Below are 18,069 nucleotides of genomic sequence, written 5' to 3'. Positions count from 1 at the left end.
GGTGGGCTTGCAGCACGGGTTGTGCCACCCACAGAAGCGGCCGGTAAAATACGTCTAAGGTCTGCCATCGCAGAACCTGCGTGCAGTCTGGTACTGACACGCCGACCGACAAGTGCCCACACTTGCCAGTCCCTAAAACCTTCCCTTAGCTGCATGTTAGTCACCCCTCTGGTAGGCCCACGGGCAGGGTGCATTGTACGCCTAAGGTAGGACAAGCCTGGATGCGTGGCATGTCCTAGTAGTGAATTACCGCCATCTTGTTGTTCACTACTGCAAGGCTACCCTGTTCTCATAGGCCAGTATGGGCGGCCTGGATTATTACACCTTATGATCCTAACCGACCCAGGGAACATGGTAGGAGATCGAGTTTAGTATGCCTGAGCTCGGAATAATGAGGTACATCTTTTCGCAAGGTTTATTTTAATATTCCGGGTTTGCAAATGCCGCTTTTAGAAAGTTGGCCTTTGCTTGCCTAAACCTTTCAGCCGCCTCTGCGTGTTGTGTATCTGATGTCTGGCTGGTGTGAGTGACAGGGCTGGGGGAACCCAGATGGGCAGGGCTAGGCAGCCTGGTATGAATAGGACGATCGACAGGTAGATGGGTGGGAGGAGTGCTCCTAGGTTCTGAATAGGACAGTGCTCCGCTACCTCGATGCCGGCTCCACCCCCTGTGGAGCGTCTGATGACTCTGCCCTGCACTCTGAAAGGAGAAGCCTGCATCACGTAAACAAAGTGCTCAGAAACCGGACTGAACTAGGCAAGGGCCCCCCTGGCCTGGGAGAACAAAAGATTTGTGGTATAAATGGAGGAGCCCTGCTCCTAAGAAACTAGATCCGCTTTTGACCAAGAAGAATCTCTGCCTGAGGAGGAGGCACCGGGAAAGCTGTAGGAGGAAGACTGTCCCTATCCTGGGGGATTGGCCTGCAGTGGTGACCTTGCTGCCAAAGGAGAGAAGAGAAACTGTTGCTGAATACTTTTACTTTACTTTTACTTTCAAGACTTGTGCTTTTCCAAAACGATCTCCAAGGGCTTGGAACTGAGCTTGCCCCCTGAACTGAGCCCCAGGAACATTGGGCTCTACCTGATCTTCACTCGCCTGCTGCTGGACTGTGGTGTCCTTTCCCTCGCCGGAGCTGTGACCCTCGTGCCCAGTCCCTCCCTGAGCCGTGACCAGGACTGCTTAGCCGCCCCCGCCTTGGGAAGAGCCTCGCTCGATCGGAGCCGCTCCCCCTACGCTGTGCTGGGCTGCCCCGTCACCTCGCTCGTGGAGGCTCGCTGTGCCCCTTCACCCTCCCGCCGGAATCGGCGTTTGTGAGCATCTCCAAGCCTCGGACGGCCCGGACGCATCGGCGTGCCCGGCTGCCCCGCTTTGTTCACCCGCCACCTGCAACACCCCGCTCCTGTCGTGAGCCTGAAGATCAGACCCCCATCGTGAAGTGTGGGAGCCCCGGACGCCGCCTCGCTCTTCTGTCGAAGAGCCGCTGAAATCCCGCACCCGCCTTTGCGTCAAGAAACAAGGTACTGTACTTACGAACTCGACCGCGAGCTCGCATCGGATCCAGGGTCCGCAACGTTCTTATTTCCCTGTCATCTGCTGTGTGCTCCCCGGGCGCTGCTTCAGCACGAAGTGCGCTGAGGCCTACAGTTACCTTGTGCCCGCCTAAAGAACCTTCCGTAAAACCAAGAGAACTTGACCGTATTTCCAAGAATTGTGGCCCCATCAGTTCAACGTTACTGGGCCTTGTATTTAACTCTGCTGAAACTACATAAAAGCTTATTTTTATATACTCCCGGATTGGTGTCCGTTTGTGGTGCATGCAAGGGGTTTACTGTATGTGTAATTGCATTTGCTTAACCGTGTACGCCTGAGACTTAGCCTAGACTGCTCGCGCCACGCACCTAGAGGGTGAGCAGGGGTTATTCTGGGGAGTCATCCTTCGCCCTGACAAGAAGTAAAGGGTCCCTGCTTGTTGTGGGTTCATACCTGCGTCAACCAGAGCCCCCTCATTTCTAACAAACACCTACCATACTTCGACACATCGAAGGTCTTCACGCCCTTGCCGTTCTCGATTTCGATGACATAGGTGCCTAGCGCTGGCTCATCTGAAAGCTGGTACGAGAGATCCACAATGCCTTGGTTGGGTGTCACCTGAAGCCACTGGGCCAGACGGTTTTTGTTAGGGTCCTGTGCCAAGGTGGGAAAGGAACATGTAGAGTGAATAGTTAATGCCACACACCCCTCTCCTCAGCTAATGGTGAAGGCCTATTACACTCACAGGACTGTAACAAGGTACAAGGGCCAGATGTACTAAAGTTTTTACCAGTCATAAACCCTGCGATTCGCTAAAGTTGTGGTTTGCAAACGCTTAAAAGTTTTACCGAAACCCCTTTACTGAAACTAAAAGTATTTGAGATTCCTTAAATGAGTTTAGAAATGGTCAATGAATAGCTATTTGGAAGGGGTGTGTTCTGGATGTCTCTTACCAAATAATGACTTAGTACCATATGTATCCATAATTTGCAACCTTAGCTCCAGTTGTAAAACTACTCAAAAGCTACTGACTCCTCAAAGGAGGTGATAGCCCATTCTTTCCATGTGAGGAGGCAGTGTTCGATGGGACCACTCACAACTCTCAAAAGGAACGTTAAAAAAAATGTTTTTTTTTTTTAAAGCAGCATTGCTTCCTTTAAGGAAATTGGATTTTTTTTTTAAATGTACTTTATTTAAAGTCAATCACAGGCATGGTGGTCCACTGACCCTACCAGGCCACCATCCCTGTGCTTTTGTCAGAGTGATTCACTATGTACAACCTAGCCAGTAACTGTTAATGAGGTAGGTCGGATTGTGACCCACTCCGGATCCTTTTGTATAGTTGTCTGTTCGAAAACAACGTTCTGGCCTCAAAAACGATTGGAATACTGCCTACAGTTGAATGTTCTACTAAACTTTAACACATGCCAAATTATCTTTGTGGCCCTCAGAACATAGGGGCATATCAACAAGGGCTTAATCTCTGCTTTTTTGGCTTTAACCCCTTCAGTGCCCATGACGAGCTGGACTCGTCATGGGCCGCGGTGGCGCTGTGCCCATGACGAGTCCAGCTCGTCATAGACCCCGCCCGCTAATACAACGGCCGGCACAGGGCGGGGAAAGGGGCGGGCACTGAAGGGGTTAAAAGCCAAAAAAGCAGAGATAAAACTAGCACCCTATCAACAACAGGGTGCTAACACGCAAATTTGCATGTTAGCACCCTTTTACTCTACGCTTCCCCTTGCATCTCTAATGAGATGCAAAGGGGGCGTTCCAGAGTAAAATAATAGGAGAAATGTCGCTAAGCGACATTTCTCCTATTATCAAGAATGTCGCTAACCCTGTTAGAGACAAAAAAAGCAGCGCTAACCGCGGTTAACGCTGCTTTTTTACGTCTGCTAATTTTCAGACTTAGCCATGATATCCTATGGAAGGAGGATATCATGGCTAAGTTTGCCTATCCCTATCAACAAGGTAACGTGTGATTATCGCTGGGTTTCCAGCGATAATCTCACGTTAGCCTGTTAGCATGTAGATTTTTATCGCTATTGAGATAAGCGTTGCTAATAGCACGCTATCTCAGCGATAAAAATTCACGCTAGCCGGCGATAATTATCCTCACGCTAAGAGCGCTGAGCGATAATTATCGCCGGTTGTTGTTGATATGCCCCCAAGGGCCTGTGAATTTACAAACTGTGTTGTACCTCATGTTACAGCGTATGCTGAAACTGTGAGTTTTCCGACTAAGGCCGCACCCCTGCAATCTTCCCTAGCCAAATTTCGTCAGGGCAAAAAGACAAGTACGCGTGTAACATCTGAACTAAGGGTCACAACGTGAGTTTATCTGAAGAGAATTTCTTTTTAATTACTGATCCATTTTTTTAAACAAAGTTTCATAAGAGATAAACAATTTTGTGATGTTTACCTCTTAGGTTCTTTCGAATTCTATAATATCGGACTTTAAGGATCATGTTTAAATGTGTTTCAGTTGTGCTCCTCGCCTGAGAGAGTATCCCCGGTAGAGACACCAGTATGTCTCCGCCCTTGTACTTTCTGATTTAATGACGCCAAATATTTTCACTCTGACTTTCTATCCAACTAGCTGTCTCACCGGAAGGGGAGGCAACAATACAGCACACACGTACATTAATGACTCTTACCTTGAGTTCGATGATAGAATACTTAACATGGGGAGAAATGAGAGAAAAACCGTTAACCAGGATTGGCGCAGAATTGTTTTTCGTGTTTAAAAGCATACAAAATGAAAATTAAAAAAATAAGGTAGAGGAAATAAAGAGGAAGCGGCAATGGAGGGAAAACGTGTAATAAGAAAGTGGGCACAGGACGAGAGGTAGCACATTAAGGAAGATGACAATAAGAGAGAAATAAGGAAATGGAACCGAACCGAATAAAGACAAGCGAGGTAAGAAGAATAAATAAATCAATAAAGAACGGAAAAAAGCACTGAAGGGAGAATGTTGATACAGGAGTCTGAAAGCAGAAAAAAAGCAAACTGAAAAGCGAGATAAAAGAAAATATATGAAGGAAGTAAAGGAAAGAAATATCGAAAGAGAGATTAAGTGAAGTGAAATAAAACGAAAAATACATTAACGTGGCTTAACGCTGCCTTGTAAATAAGGCTCCATTTCACGCTATGGTGAGCGTGAAAGGGGCGGGCAGTGGGTGTTGCGATGAACGTTCCACTGCAACACCCATTGATTTGGATGCTGCCCCCTATGTACAAGGGCAGCGTACATAGGAGGCAGCGCCAAAATTAAGACCAGGTAAAATCTGGTCTTAAGTTGGCGAAACGAGAAGAAATGCATTATTTCTCCTCGTTTTTGCATTTTCCATGTGTGCTGCCTTGTGCAGCACACATGGAAAAAGCAAAATGTCATGGATTGTTTATGTACAGAAAAGGTCCCCCTTCCTGTACATAAACAATCTTTAAAAAAATGCCATTTTGTAACTTTCATGTGTCCTGCATTAAGCAGCACACATGAAAGTGACAAAATGTAATTTCAGGATTGTTTATGTGCGGGAAGGGACACCTTCCTACACATAAACGATCCACCCCTTCATGTAGACACCCTTGCACTATTGTGCAAGGGTGCCTGCGTAGGCACTTCACTGCTAAGTGTAGTGCCATTGCAGGGGGAAACGCAAGGCTGCACCATATTGTTGTAAATATGTTGCAGCCCTGCATTTCAGAAGTGGCGGAGTGAGGCGTTAAGCCATGACAGCTAACGTCTCACTCCGCCACTTCTATCGTACATATCCCCATAATGTTTTCTGCGCTCTGCAGATGCTGGCAGATAAAAATGGCAATGCTTGTTGGTTGTTTACGTGCATCAACTCACCTGTGAATGTTTTGTTCATGTAAGAATAATAAAATAAGGGGCATATGTACAAGCCCTTATTGGCACAGGAACGTCTCTTTTTGCGACGTTCCTGTGGCGATAATCCCTTTGCCTTATTTACAAGGCAGCGATAAGCCATTTAAAGTGGCTTAACACAGCCTTGTAAATTAGGCCCTCTTTCATGCTATACTAAACGTTCTGAATGATGCCTGACCCCAAAATGGCGGTCTCGCGATGACGAGTTAATACCTCCACAAGATTAAGAGCCTTTCTACGCAGGGGGGTGAAAGAAGGATCTCTATCCTCATTTGCATGCACTGCTGCACTAAGTTGAACTCCACAAAAAGCACCACTTGGAGGGTGTAATCGCATCTCCCTGTTTAAACTCTCATTGAAGAATGCCTGACCCTAAGATGGCGGTTTCTTGATGTCAAAGAAGGTTTTCTCCACACCCGATCCCACCAAGAAATGCAATACAGGTATCTGCGCAAGTGTTTTAGCTGCAGCACCATGCCTATTTGTACTATCAACATAGCATGCTCAATTCTCCTCTGCATTCTAGAAGTCTGACCCTAAGATGACAGCTGAAATGATGGCAGGCATTCTTACATCTAGCCAGTTGCATAAGGGTGAATTTCTCATTGTTCGTACCAACTGACATGGTCCCCCGCTCTACGACCTTTTCCTATTGCATCTGCTGTTATTTATCACTTAAGAAGCTGATGATGCGCCTCACAAGCCCCTCCCCTTAAATCATGAAAGAGATCTAATTGAAGAGCATCATAAGAAGACAGCGTTAAGGCTAGCCAGTGCAATATATGAAGCCATGGCGACTGAATCTTAATCAGTCCAAATAGTATTCTCACTGCAAACACCCGCAAAGGAGTCGGACATCTTAACGGCCCACAACAAAACGGCAATCTTCCTCATTTGGATCCCACCTTCTATTAATCCGCCTCCCCCACACGAAAGTAGAACACCACTCAGACCAAGGTCTTTCCACCTCATGGCTGGTCCACACATGGTACCTGATGGAAACAGTGCATTCTCCATTCACTATCCCCTCAATCTATCGAAAGGTGCCTCGAAGACATTCAAGCACAACCTTCTCAGAAAAAACCCTGAGGTCTTGTTTTTGGACCCCTCCCTCAACACCAAGCAAGGCGCTATAATCAATAACCTCATATTCTTCACTAGAAAAATAGCCAAATGGCGGTCTACCTTTTCTAAGCTACTATCCATATGCAGCCATAAAAATATCCCCTACGGAACCAGGATAACAACATCACCCGCACCAAACCTCAGAGCCACCTTAAACATAACATCCTACAAAAATGGCACCATTCTTATTGAAGCAGCTAACAAGGACCTAGAACTATTCGACAAATACTTTCCCACCCTAAAAAATCACACCATCTCCCCATCCAATGCATCACAAGACCTTCCTCTACCCCCCACCACCTCTCCTGTAGATCAGAGTTCCCCTCCCCTACCCAGATCCGACAAAAGAGGCCACAACAAATCACCTCCCTTAAATCTCTCATCACCTACACCCCCAAACGGAATCATCACCAGAACCAACAACGCCCCTCCCGTCTTGTCCAATCTCCGCCCCCCCACATCTCCACACTCCGCCACCTCCCCTATCCCCACCTCCATCACTCTCCGCCACAACCCGCTACCGACCGCTGATGTCACCCACCACGACACAACCACCATATTGAGTCAGATTATAGCCGTCAGCCAGCACATGTCCCCCTCATTATCCACCACCCCGCTCCCGCTCCCTGCCACACATTCCCACCACACTACCCACACAGACATCAAACCCCTCAGCAATACCACTCACAGCCTTCCCTGTCCACCAATCATGTATCCTCCTCCCTATCACTCCTCTGAAGAAGACCCTCTCTTAACCCAGTCCTACCGAACATCCAGTGAACTTCAGAACGTTATACTCGATATCAAAAGCATCCTTCTCCTTGCTGAAAACTCTCTTTCCAAACTTACACATCCTCAACACTCTCTTGCGCTATTCAACAATGTGATAAAAACTATCCCCCTGCCTCTGTCAAATCGACTCTTACGCACGCGCAAACTCCCGAACTATCTAACGGAAATGGAAATTCACACCCTTCTACTACTGTATGAAAACCCAACGACCCCCATCAGTCTTGAAGATGATTCTTTCTACCCAACGGATCAGGAAATCCAAACCCTCTTACTGTCTTACGAATGTCCCGCTCACCTCATCGCCATTGAAGAAGAATTCTCTATTCTCCCAGTCCCTATGAACCCAAACAGAACATCCCATCCAAAAATCAGAGGAATAAACTGGAACAACCTCCAATCCGTACCCACCAACCACGAATATCATGAGCAATCCACAAAAAATTCTTCTAATCTGATCTCCTGCCTTCTCCTAAACTGCCGTTCAGCCTCAAAACACGCCTTGGACATCGCCGACCTCACCCTGAACATGAAAACTGACATAATCATCCTCACGGAAACCTGGCTCAATGAAGCGTCCTCCCCATACCTAGACCTTTTAGTCCCCCCTAACTACAACATTATAAGACTAGACAGACCTCTCAAAAAGGGCGGAGGACTAGACTGCATTCATCGATCCAACATTACCATTTCGAAGTTTCACTCTGAACCCATGGACTCCTGCGAATACCTTGGGATCTCTGTCAAATCTTCAGACAACCACTCCCACAAGCTACATAGCCTCTACCATCCCCCAGGCAAGAACGCAGTATTTACAGACCAACTTATGGAAATCATTACAACAAACTCCACCCCTCTCTCCAACGACATTCAATCTCCATTGGGAAAACCCCCTTGACAAACAGGTCCACGCCCTCAAAACCTTCCTAGCAGACCATTCATTGATCCAAGCTATCTCAAAGCCCACTCATGCTAAAGGTGCTACTCTTGACTGGCTCATCTCTAAACAAAACACAATTGAATCAATCCAGATAACTCCTTGTGACTGGTCGGACCATCACATCATCACCTTTAGTATTTCCTCATCTACCAGGAAAACCTTCCCGCTACAAAACAAAAATAAACAATGGGTAAGAAACACAAAAAACCTCGACTGGAACACCCTAGCCTCTCACTGTGAAAAAGTTCTCCTCCCACCCAACAACATATCTAACGTCAGTGACCTCACCGACCACTACAACTCCATGATGACCAAGATCTTTGACCAAGCTGCCCCACCTAAGCTCAAACGAATTCCAGACAAAGATAAAAACCCCTGGTTTAACGGAGCCCTTAATGAGGAAAGACGCAAACTTAGATCATCAGAACGGAAATGGCGACAGCATCCCTCCCCTCTCCATCTCAAACTACAAAAGTATTCTTCAATCCAAAAAAGACTTCTTTAGATCAGAACTAGACAATGCCAAGAACAGACCAAAGAAACTCTTTGACATTCTAAAACAACAATCTAACAAATTGGCTAAATCCTCTCTCTTGACCGCAAAATCACAACTTAGCAGTGAAGAATTCTCATCCTTTTTCACAACAAAAACAAACACCCTCCAACTCGAGCTTAACATGGCCGCAGCGAATGCAACCACCCCAAAGCACTCTCTAGCTGAAATCCCTGATCAACCCGAGTTACTTTTGCCAAAAAATAATTCTCACTGGTCCACTTTCAAACTTTAAGACCCAATTGATATCACCAAAACATTAGCAACCACCAAACTCAACAACCACTTCAATGACCCAGTCACTTCAAATTGCCTTCCCCACATCTACCGAGCCATCTCCCCTCTCTGGACCAAAATCATCAATGCCTCGTTAGCGCAAGGGCACATACCGGACTGCCTAAAAACAGGCCAGGTCACCCCTATACTAAAGAAACCGACTGCGAACTCATCCGACCCCAACAACTTCCGACCTATAACTAACATTCCCATGCTAGCCAAGGTCCTGGAAAAATGTGTTCAACAACAACTGAACCAACACATCATGGACTTCAACCTTCTGAACACCCACCAATCGGGTTTCAGACCCGGCCATAGCACAGAAACAGCCATTCTACATATAGTGGACGACGCTCTCCTTGCCCTTGACCGCAACAAAACTTGTCTACTAGTCCTGCTTGACCTCTCCTCAGCCTTCGACACGGTCAATCACGAAAAAATTCTAAAAAGACTGGAAAATAGGATGGGTTTATCTGGCTCAGTCCTTCAATGGTTTAAATCCTTTCTGGAAAACAGATCACAATCTTTTATGGTGAACAAAAATCTTTCCCGCTCATCACCAAACCCTCTGGGTGTACCACAAGGCTCTACCCTATCCCCCACTCTATTCAACCTATATGTCGAACCGCTAACCGAACTTCTACAGCAGGCAAACATAGCCTAACACATGTACGTGGACGACACTCAGCTTTACATCAAGATCTCCTCCATTGAAGACATAATATCGATGAACATGGCACTCGAAAAGACCGTCCACTGGCTAACAACCAACTTCCTCAAGCTAAACTCACAAAAAACTGAATTTCTTCTAATCTCCCCCCCTAATAACTGCCAGGAGACAAAGGAATGGTCCAACTTGATCACTGCACTCAACTGCACGCCAACTCTGGTGGACTCCACCAAATCACTTGGAATTACTCTAGATAAGAACCTTAACATGCAAACACTCATCAACTTGCTTGCTAAAAACGCACGCTTTCACCTCAGCTATCTCAGGAAAATGAAACCTTTTATCGATAACCAGGACCTCAAAACCGCAGTTCAATCCCTAGTCATCTCAAGGCTGGAGTACGGATGCACCACCCTCGTGGGACTGCCCAAAATCTCAACCGCCCCATTAAAAGCCTGTCTCAACGCCGCAGCAAGACTTCTAACAGGATCCAGGAAATTTGACCACATATCGCCACACCTGAAAGCGCTCCTCTGGCTTCCTTTTGAAGCTCGAATCCACCTAAAAATGGCATGCATCACTCACAAAGCGCTTCACCACAATACTCCCCAGTACCTATCCCAAAAACTGACCTTATCTGGAGGAATCAGACATTCAAGGAGTGCTGATAATTTACTCCTCAAACCCTCACGCTTTAGAAAGACAAAAACCTCTGACAGAGCATTCTCCGGAGCAGCACCAAGAATATGGAACTCGCTTCCTCCCTACATCAGAAAAATCCCCTCTACTCTTCTGTTCAAAAAAGAAGCAAAATCATTCCTTATGTGTAAATTCCTCCCGTACACTATCTCTCTGACCTTTCCAGATATACACCCTAAAAACTAGCTCCTGTTGTCCCCCGATAGACACCTTCGATGCTCCCGACCCGTTGTTTAAAGTGGATTTTATGTATGCTATTCTTCTCTTGCAAATTGTTTTATTCGTAATGTGCCCTCAGTGTAAAGCGCTCTGATACCCTTCCCTGGGTCTGGTCCGCGCTATAGAAAGCTCTAAAAATAAAATAAAAACAAGCATTTGCAATGCAATAGGTCTCGCACTTATGCAAGTTTGAGCTCTTGGCATTGTATATGAAAATGCCTCTTATTTATTTTTGGTATTTAAAACATAAATAAAAGCATTGCCATTTACAATGCTAAAAGCTTAAACTCTCGCAAATGTGATACATATTGCTTTGCAAATGCTTGTTTTAGAAAGCTGCGTTGTAATTGGCTAAAAACGTAATGCTGGCTTTAGGCTATTCTATCAGTTCAGTCTGTTTTAAATGTATTCACACCTTGTGCTTCAAGAAAGAAAGATGTGCCAAGCAGTGTGGCGTGGTGTGAAATGTTGCAATTGTTTCTTAAATGTACTTCTGTTAGAGACTGCGGCAGCACACTTAAAAGTTGGGATATAAGGATGTAGGGTATAACAAAGCTGCATTTTCCTTTGTCGTGACCCGTGGCTTAATGTGTGAGCAGTAACTGAGCCAGTGTACAACTGTTGACTGTTATCAGTTCCTCCCTGCCCCAAGAAGTCTGGCGTGGTGTCAAAAGTTCCAATTGTTTAGCCTGTGGCAGCATAATAAAAGACATGTGGCCTGGCACTTAAGATTGCTATCTCCTTGAGAAGTTGCTGTTCTGTCCCATAGGAGCAGGGAAAAGACCATTCCATGTAGGCAGAAGGAAAACGGAAGGTTTATAAGGAGGTGCATTTTCGTATGGTACCGTATGAAAAAAATGTGTAGATTTCTGTTATCAGAATTAAGTGTTTATAATTTGGAATAAATGAAAGCATTTTTTGTAGATGTTTTCCTATATGTTAGACGAGGCAGGGTAGCCATGTGTTAGGTGTGGCCAGAGTCACACTGATTTATGGTGGGGCTCCCATTCACCAAACTTTAAAGTTTTTAATCCACTATAGAAATATTGTACAAAGAAAATTGTATATTTCTTAGTATATTTATGTAACGTTTATGTTGTACAGTGGCATGCAGGTTTCTAACAACGCGCCTTTATTAAAACCTTTTTTTGTCATTTCAATTTTGACAGTTGTTCCCTCTTACTTCTATGTATCACACCATATCCGTTGCTTCTGGCCCCCTGCGTGTGGGAGCAGTGAAATATGAAGCGCTGTAAGCCAAAGCAGAATTTTAAATGTGACCTTATTAACCTCGCAGGCTCCTTAAGTATATGCAGCACGGACACCGCTGAGGGGAAACAGCAATCAAGGAGGATGGTTCTGTCTGGCTTCTGCCCTAGTGGCGCCTCTGGTCTGTTTCCTGCTGACACTTGTTAATTTAGCATTTCTAATGTAATTGCAAAGAAGCCCGCTGTCTGCATGCTTGATCCACAGTTACTATTTCCCATATCTCTAGTGTCAAGAAGGCAATATTTACTTCATTTTAATGTACTTGCTTTCGGCCTTGATTCCTTTATATGTATAACTGTAGTATACTTCGATCACACTACAAAAGGATGCAACAAGGATACTGTAAAGAAAGTTTATATTTGCCTGTGGAACATTCCTGTGGTATGGTGAGCCAGTGAGAGTGAGTCAATGAGTGAGTGAGAGTGAGTCAGTGAGAGTGAGTCAATTAGTGAGTGAGTCAATTAGTGAGTGAGTCAATCAGTGAGAGTGAGTCAATCAGTGAGAGTGAGTCAATTAGTGAGAGTGAGTCAATTAGTGAGAGAGAGTGTGAGTCAATTAGTGAGTCATTGAGAGTGAGTCAATTAGTAAGTGAGTCTGTGAGAGTGAGTCAATTAGTGAGAGTGAGTCAATCAGTGAGAGTGAGTCAATTAGTGAGAGTGAGTCAATTAGTGAGAGTGAGTCAATTAGTGAGAGAGAGTGTGAGTCAATTAGTGAGTCATTGAGAGTGAGTCAATTAGTAAGTGAGTCTGTGAGAGTGAGTCAATTAGTGAGAGTGAGTCAGTGAGAGTGAGTCATAAGAGAGAGAGTGACTCAGTGACAGTGAGTCATTTAGTGAGTCAATTAGTGAGTCATTGACAGTGAGTCAATTAGTGAGTGAGTCAGTGAGACTAAGTCAATTAGTGAGAGTGAGTCAGTTAGAGTGAGTCATAAGAGAGAGATTGACTCAGTGACAGTGAGTCAATTAGTGAGTCATTGAGTGAGTCAATTAGTGAGTGAGTCAGTGAGACTGAGTCAATTAGTGAGAGTAAGCCAGTGAGAGTGAGTCAATTAGTGAGTCAGTGAGAGTAAGCCAGTGAGTGTGCCAGTGAGAGTGAGCCAATGAGTCAGGGAGTGAGAGTGAGTTTGTAAGAGTGAGTCTGTGAGTGTGGAAATTAGTGAGAGAGTGAGTCAATTAGTGAGAGAGTGACTCAGTGAGTGAGTCAATTAGTGAGTGCATCAGTGAGAGTGAGTCAATTAGTGATAGTGAGTCAGTGAGAGTGAGTCATGAGAGAGAGAGTGAGTCAGTGTGAGTGAGTCAATTAGTGAGAGAGTGACTCAGTGAGTGAGTCAATCAGCGAGTGAGTCAGTGAGAGTGAGTCAATTAGTGAGAGTGAGTCAGTTAGTGAGTTATGAGAGAGAGAGAGTGAGTCAGTGTGAGTGAGTCAATTAGTAAGAGTGACTCAGTGAGAGTGAGTAAATTAGTGAGCCAGTGAGAGTGAGTCAATTAGTGAGAGAGAGTGAGTCAGTGAGAGTGAGTCAATTAGTGAGTCATTGAGAGTGAGTCAATTAGTGTGAGTCAGTGAGACTGAGTCAATTAGTGAGAGTGAGTCATGAGAGAGTGAGTCATTGAGAGTGAGTCAATTAGTGAGTGAGTCAGTGAGAGCGAGTCAATTAGTGAGATTGAGAGAGAGAGTCAGTGAGTGAGTCAATTAGTGAGATTGAGAGAGAGAGTCAGTGAGTGAGTCAATTAGTGAGTCAGTGAGAGTGAGTCAATTAGTGAGAGTGAGTCAATTAGTGAGAGTGAGTCAGTGAGAGTGAGTCAGTGAGAGTGAGTCAGTGAGAGTGAGTCAGTGAGAGTGTGTCAGTGAGAGTGTGTCAGTGAGAGTGTGTCAGTGAGAGTGTGTCAGTGAGAGTGTGTCAGTGAGAGTGTGTCAGTGAGAGTGTGTCAGTGAGAGTGTGTCAGTGAGAGTGTGTCAGTGAGAGTGTGTCAGTGAGAGTGGCAATTAGGGAGAGAGTGAGTCAATTAGTGAGAGTGACTCAGTGAGTGAGTCAATTAGTGATAATGAGTCAGTGAAAGTGAGTCATGAGAGAGAGTGAGTCAGTGAGAGTGAGTCAATTAGTGAGTCATTGAGAGTGAGTCACTTAGTGAGTGTGTCAGTGAGAGTGAGTCAATTAGTGAGTGTGTCAGTGAGAGTGAGTCAATTAGTGAGTCCGTGAGAGTAAGTCAATTAGTGAGTCCGTGAGAGTAAGTCAGTGAGCTAGTGAGTGAGTCAATTAGTGAGAGAGTGTGTCAGTGAGAGTGAGTCCATTTTTGAGTCATTGAGAGCGAGTCAATTAGTGAGTGAGTCAGTGAGAGCGAGTTAATTAGTGAGATTGAGTCAGTGAGAGTGAGTCATGAGAGAGAGAGTGAGTCAGTGAGAGTGAGTCAATTAGTGAGAGAGTGACTCAGTGAGTGTGAGTAAATTTGTGAGCAAGTGAGCCAGTGAGAGAGAGTCAATTAGTGAGAGGGAGAGAGGGAGTCAGTGAGAGTGAGTCAATTAGTGAGTCATTGAGAGTGAGTCAATTAGTGAGAGAGTCTGTGTGAGTGAGTCAATTAGTGAGAGAGTCAGTGAGAGTGAGTCAATTAGTGAGTCAGTGAGAGTGAGTCAGTGAGAGTGAGTCAATTAGTGAGAGTGAGTCAGTGAGAGTGAGTCAATTAGTGAGAGTGAGTCAGTGAGAGAGTCAATTAGTGAGTCAATTAGTGAGTGAGTCAGTGAGAGTGAGTCAGTGAGTGAGTCAATGAGAGTGAGTCAATTAGTGAGTCAGTGAGAGTGAGTCAATTAGTGAGTCTGTGAGAGTGAGTCAATTAGTGAGTCAGTGAGTCAATTAGTGAGAGTGAGTCAGTGAGAGTGAGTCAATTAGTGAGTCTGTGAGAGTGAGTCTGTGAGAGTGAGTCTGTGAGAGTGAGTCTGTGAGCCTGTGAGAGTGAGTCTGTGAGAGTGAGTCTGTGAGAGTGAGTCTGTGAGCCTGTGAGAGTGAGTCTGTGAGAGTGAGCCAGTGAGAGAGTCAGTGAGAGTGAGTCAGTGAGTGAGTCAATTAGTGAGTCAGTGAGTGTGAGTCAATTAGTGAGTCAGTGAGAGTGAGTCAATTAGTGAGTCTGTGAGAGTGAGTCAATTAGTGAGTCAGTGAGTCAATTAGTGAGAGTGAGTCAGTGAGAGTGAGTCAATTAGTGAGTCATTGAGAGTGAGTCAATTAGTGAGAGAGTCTGTGTGAGTGAGTCAATTAGTGAGAGAGTCAGTGAGAGTGAGTCAATTAGTGAGTCAGTGAGAGTGAGTCAGTGAGAGTGAGTCAATTAGTGAGAGTGAGTCAGTGAGAGTGAGTCAATTAGTGAGAGTGAGTCAGTGAGAGAGTCAATTAGTGAGTCAATTAGTGAGTGAGTCAGTGAGAGTGAGTCAGTGAGTGAGTCAATGAGAGTGAGTCAATTAGTGAGTCAGTGAGAGTGAGTCAATTAGTGAGTCTGTGAGAGTGAGTCAATTAGTGAGTCAGTGAGTCAATTAGTGAGAGTGAGTCAGTGAGAGTGAGTCAATTAGTGAGTCTGTGAGAGTGAGTCTGTGAGAGTGAGTCTGTGAGAGTGAGTCTGTGAGCCTGTGAGAGTGAGTCTGTGAGAGTGAGTCTGTGAGAGTGAGTCTGTGAGCCTGTGAGAGTGAGTCTGTGAGAGTGAGCCAGTGAGAGAGTCAGTGAGAGTGAGTCAGTGAGTGAGTCAATTAGTGAGTCAGTGAGTGTGAGTCAATTAGTGAGTCAGTGAGAGTGAGTCAATTAGTGAGTCTGTGAGAGTGAGTCAATTAGTGAGTCAGTGAGTCAATTAGTGAGAGTGAGTCAGTGAGAGTGAGTCAATTAGTGAGTCAATTAGTGAGTCAATTAGTGAGTCAATTAGTGAGTCTGTGAGAGTGAGTCTGTGAGAGTGAGTCTGTGAGAGTGAGTCTGTGAGAGTGAGTCTGTGAGAGTGAGTCTGTGAGAGTGAGTCTGTGAGAGTGAGTCTGTGAGAGTGAGCCAGTGAGAGTGAGCCAGTGAGAGTGAGCCAGTGAGAGTGAGCCAGTGAGAGTGAGCCAGTGAGAGTGAGCCAGTGAGAGTGAGCCAGTGAGAGTGAGCCAGTGAGAGTGAGCCAGTGAGAGTGAGCCAGTGAGAGTGAGCCAGTGAGAGTGAGCCTGTGAGAGTGAGCCTGTGAGAGTGAGCCTGTGAGAGTGAGCCTGTGAGAGTGAGCCTGTGAGAGTGAGTCAATTAGTGAGAGAGTGAGTCAATTAGTGAGAGAGTGACTGAGTGAGTCAATTAGTGAGAGAGTGACTGAGTGAGTCAATTAGTGAGAGAGTGACTGAGTGAGTCAATTAGTGAGAGAGTGACTGAGTGAGTCAATTAGTGAGAGAGTGACTGAGTGAGTCAATTAGTGAGAGAGTCAGTGAGTGAGTCAATTAGTGACAGTGAGTCAGTGAGTGAGTCAATTAGTGATAGTGAGTCAGTGATAGTGAGTCAATTAGTGATAGTGAGTCAGTGATAGTGAGTCAGTGTGAGTGAGTCAGTGAGTGAGTCAATTAGTGATAGTGAGTGAGTCAATTAGTGATAGTGAGTGAGTCAACCTATGGCATAAGTGGTCTTTTTTTCAAGTCACTGCTTATGGCACGGAGCAAGGGAAAAGAGTAACTAAAGTAACCATTAATCGCCACTTAATGTGAATAGATTATATAAATTAACCACAGTTACTATTTCCCACATCTCTAGTGTCAAGTAGGCAATATTTGCTTCATTTTAATGTACTTGCTTTCGGCCTTGATTCCTTTATATGTGTAACTGTAGTATACTTCGATCACACTACAAAAGGATGCAACAAGAATACTGTAAAGAAAGTTTATATTTGCCTGTGGAACATTCCTGTGGTATGGTGAGCCAGTGAGAGTGAGTCAATGAGTGAGTGAGAGTGAGTCAGTGAGAGTGAGTCAATGAGTGAGAGAGTGAGTCAGTGAGAGTGAGTCAATTAGTGAGTGAGTCAGTGAGAGTGAGTCAATTAGTGAGAGAGTGCCTCAGTGAGAGTGAGTCAATTAGTGACAGTGAGTCAGTGAGAGTGAGTCAATTAGTGAGAGAGTGACTCAGTGAGAGGAAGTCAATTAGTGAGAGTGAGTCAGTGAGAGTGAGTCAATTAGTGAGAGAGTGACTCAGTGAGAGTGAGTTAATTAGTGAGCAAGTGAGCCAGTGAGAGTGAGTCAATTAGTGAGAGAGAGTGACTCGGTGAAAGAGTCAATTAGTGAGTCATTGACAGTGAGTCAATTAGTGAGTGAGTCAGTGAGACTAAGTCAATTAGTGAGAGTGAGTCAGTGAGAGTGAGTCATAAGAGAGAGAGTGACTCAGTGACAGTGAGTCAATTAGTGAGTCATTGAGAGGGAGTCAATTAGTGAGTGAGTCAGTGAGACTGAGTCAATTAGTGAGAGTGAGCCAGTGAGAGTGAGGCAATTAGTGAGCCAGTGAGAGTGAGCCAGTGAGAGTGAGCCAATGAGTGAGTGAGAGTGAGTCTGTGAGAGTGTGGAAATTAGTGAGAGAGTGAGTCAATTAGTGAGAGAGTGACTCAGTGAGTGAGTCAATTAGTGAGTGAGTCAGTGAGAGTGAGTCATGAGAGAGAGAGAGTGAGTCAGTGTGAGTGAGTCAATTAGTGAGAGAGTGACTCAGTGAGTGAGTCAATCAGCGAGTGAGTCAGTGAGAGTGAGTCAATTAGTGAGAGTGAGTCAGTGAGAGTGAGTTATGAGAGAGAGAGTGGGTCAGTGAGAGTGAGTCAATTAGTGAGAGAGTGACTCAGTGAGAGTGAGTCAATTAGTGAGAGTGAGTCAGTGAGAGAGTCAATTAGTGAGTCAATTAGTGAGTGAGTCTGTGAGAGTGAGTCTGTGAGAGTGAGTCAATTAGTGAGAGAGTGAGTCAATTAGTGAGAGAGTGACTGAGTGAGTCAATTAGTGAGTGAGTCAGTGAGTGAGTCAATTAGTGATAGTGAGTCAGTGATAGTGAGTCAGTGTGAGTGAGTCAGTGAGTGAGTCAATTAGTGATAGTGAGTCAGTGATAGTGAGTCAGTGTGAGTGAGCCAACCTATGGCATAAGTGGTCTTTTTTTC

The 18,069-nt window shown here is 45.2% G+C and overlaps 1 protein-coding gene across 1 annotated transcript in view; it reads right to left on the bottom strand.

The window, feature by feature from the left end:
• LOC146812814 (alpha-2-macroglobulin-like protein 1) overlaps positions 1–18,069 on the bottom strand; it is an 848,867-nt gene that overhangs the window by 730,378 nt on the left and 100,420 nt on the right. The window contains exons 5-6 of the mRNA XM_085615205.1: positions 4,191–4,211; positions 2,025–2,184 (exon numbers count right to left, since the gene is read on the bottom strand). Of these exons, the coding sequence (XP_085471331.1) occupies positions 2,025–2,184; positions 4,191–4,211 (181 nt within the window). The remainder of the gene's footprint in view (positions 1–2,024; positions 2,185–4,190; positions 4,212–18,069) is intronic.

This window comes from Triturus cristatus, chromosome 7 (assembly GCF_964204655.1).
Source record: "Triturus cristatus chromosome 7, aTriCri1.1, whole genome shotgun sequence".
NCBI classification, from domain to species: Eukaryota; Metazoa; Chordata; class Amphibia; order Caudata; family Salamandridae; genus Triturus; species Triturus cristatus.
This window is presented reverse-complemented; position numbering and strand designations above follow the sequence as displayed.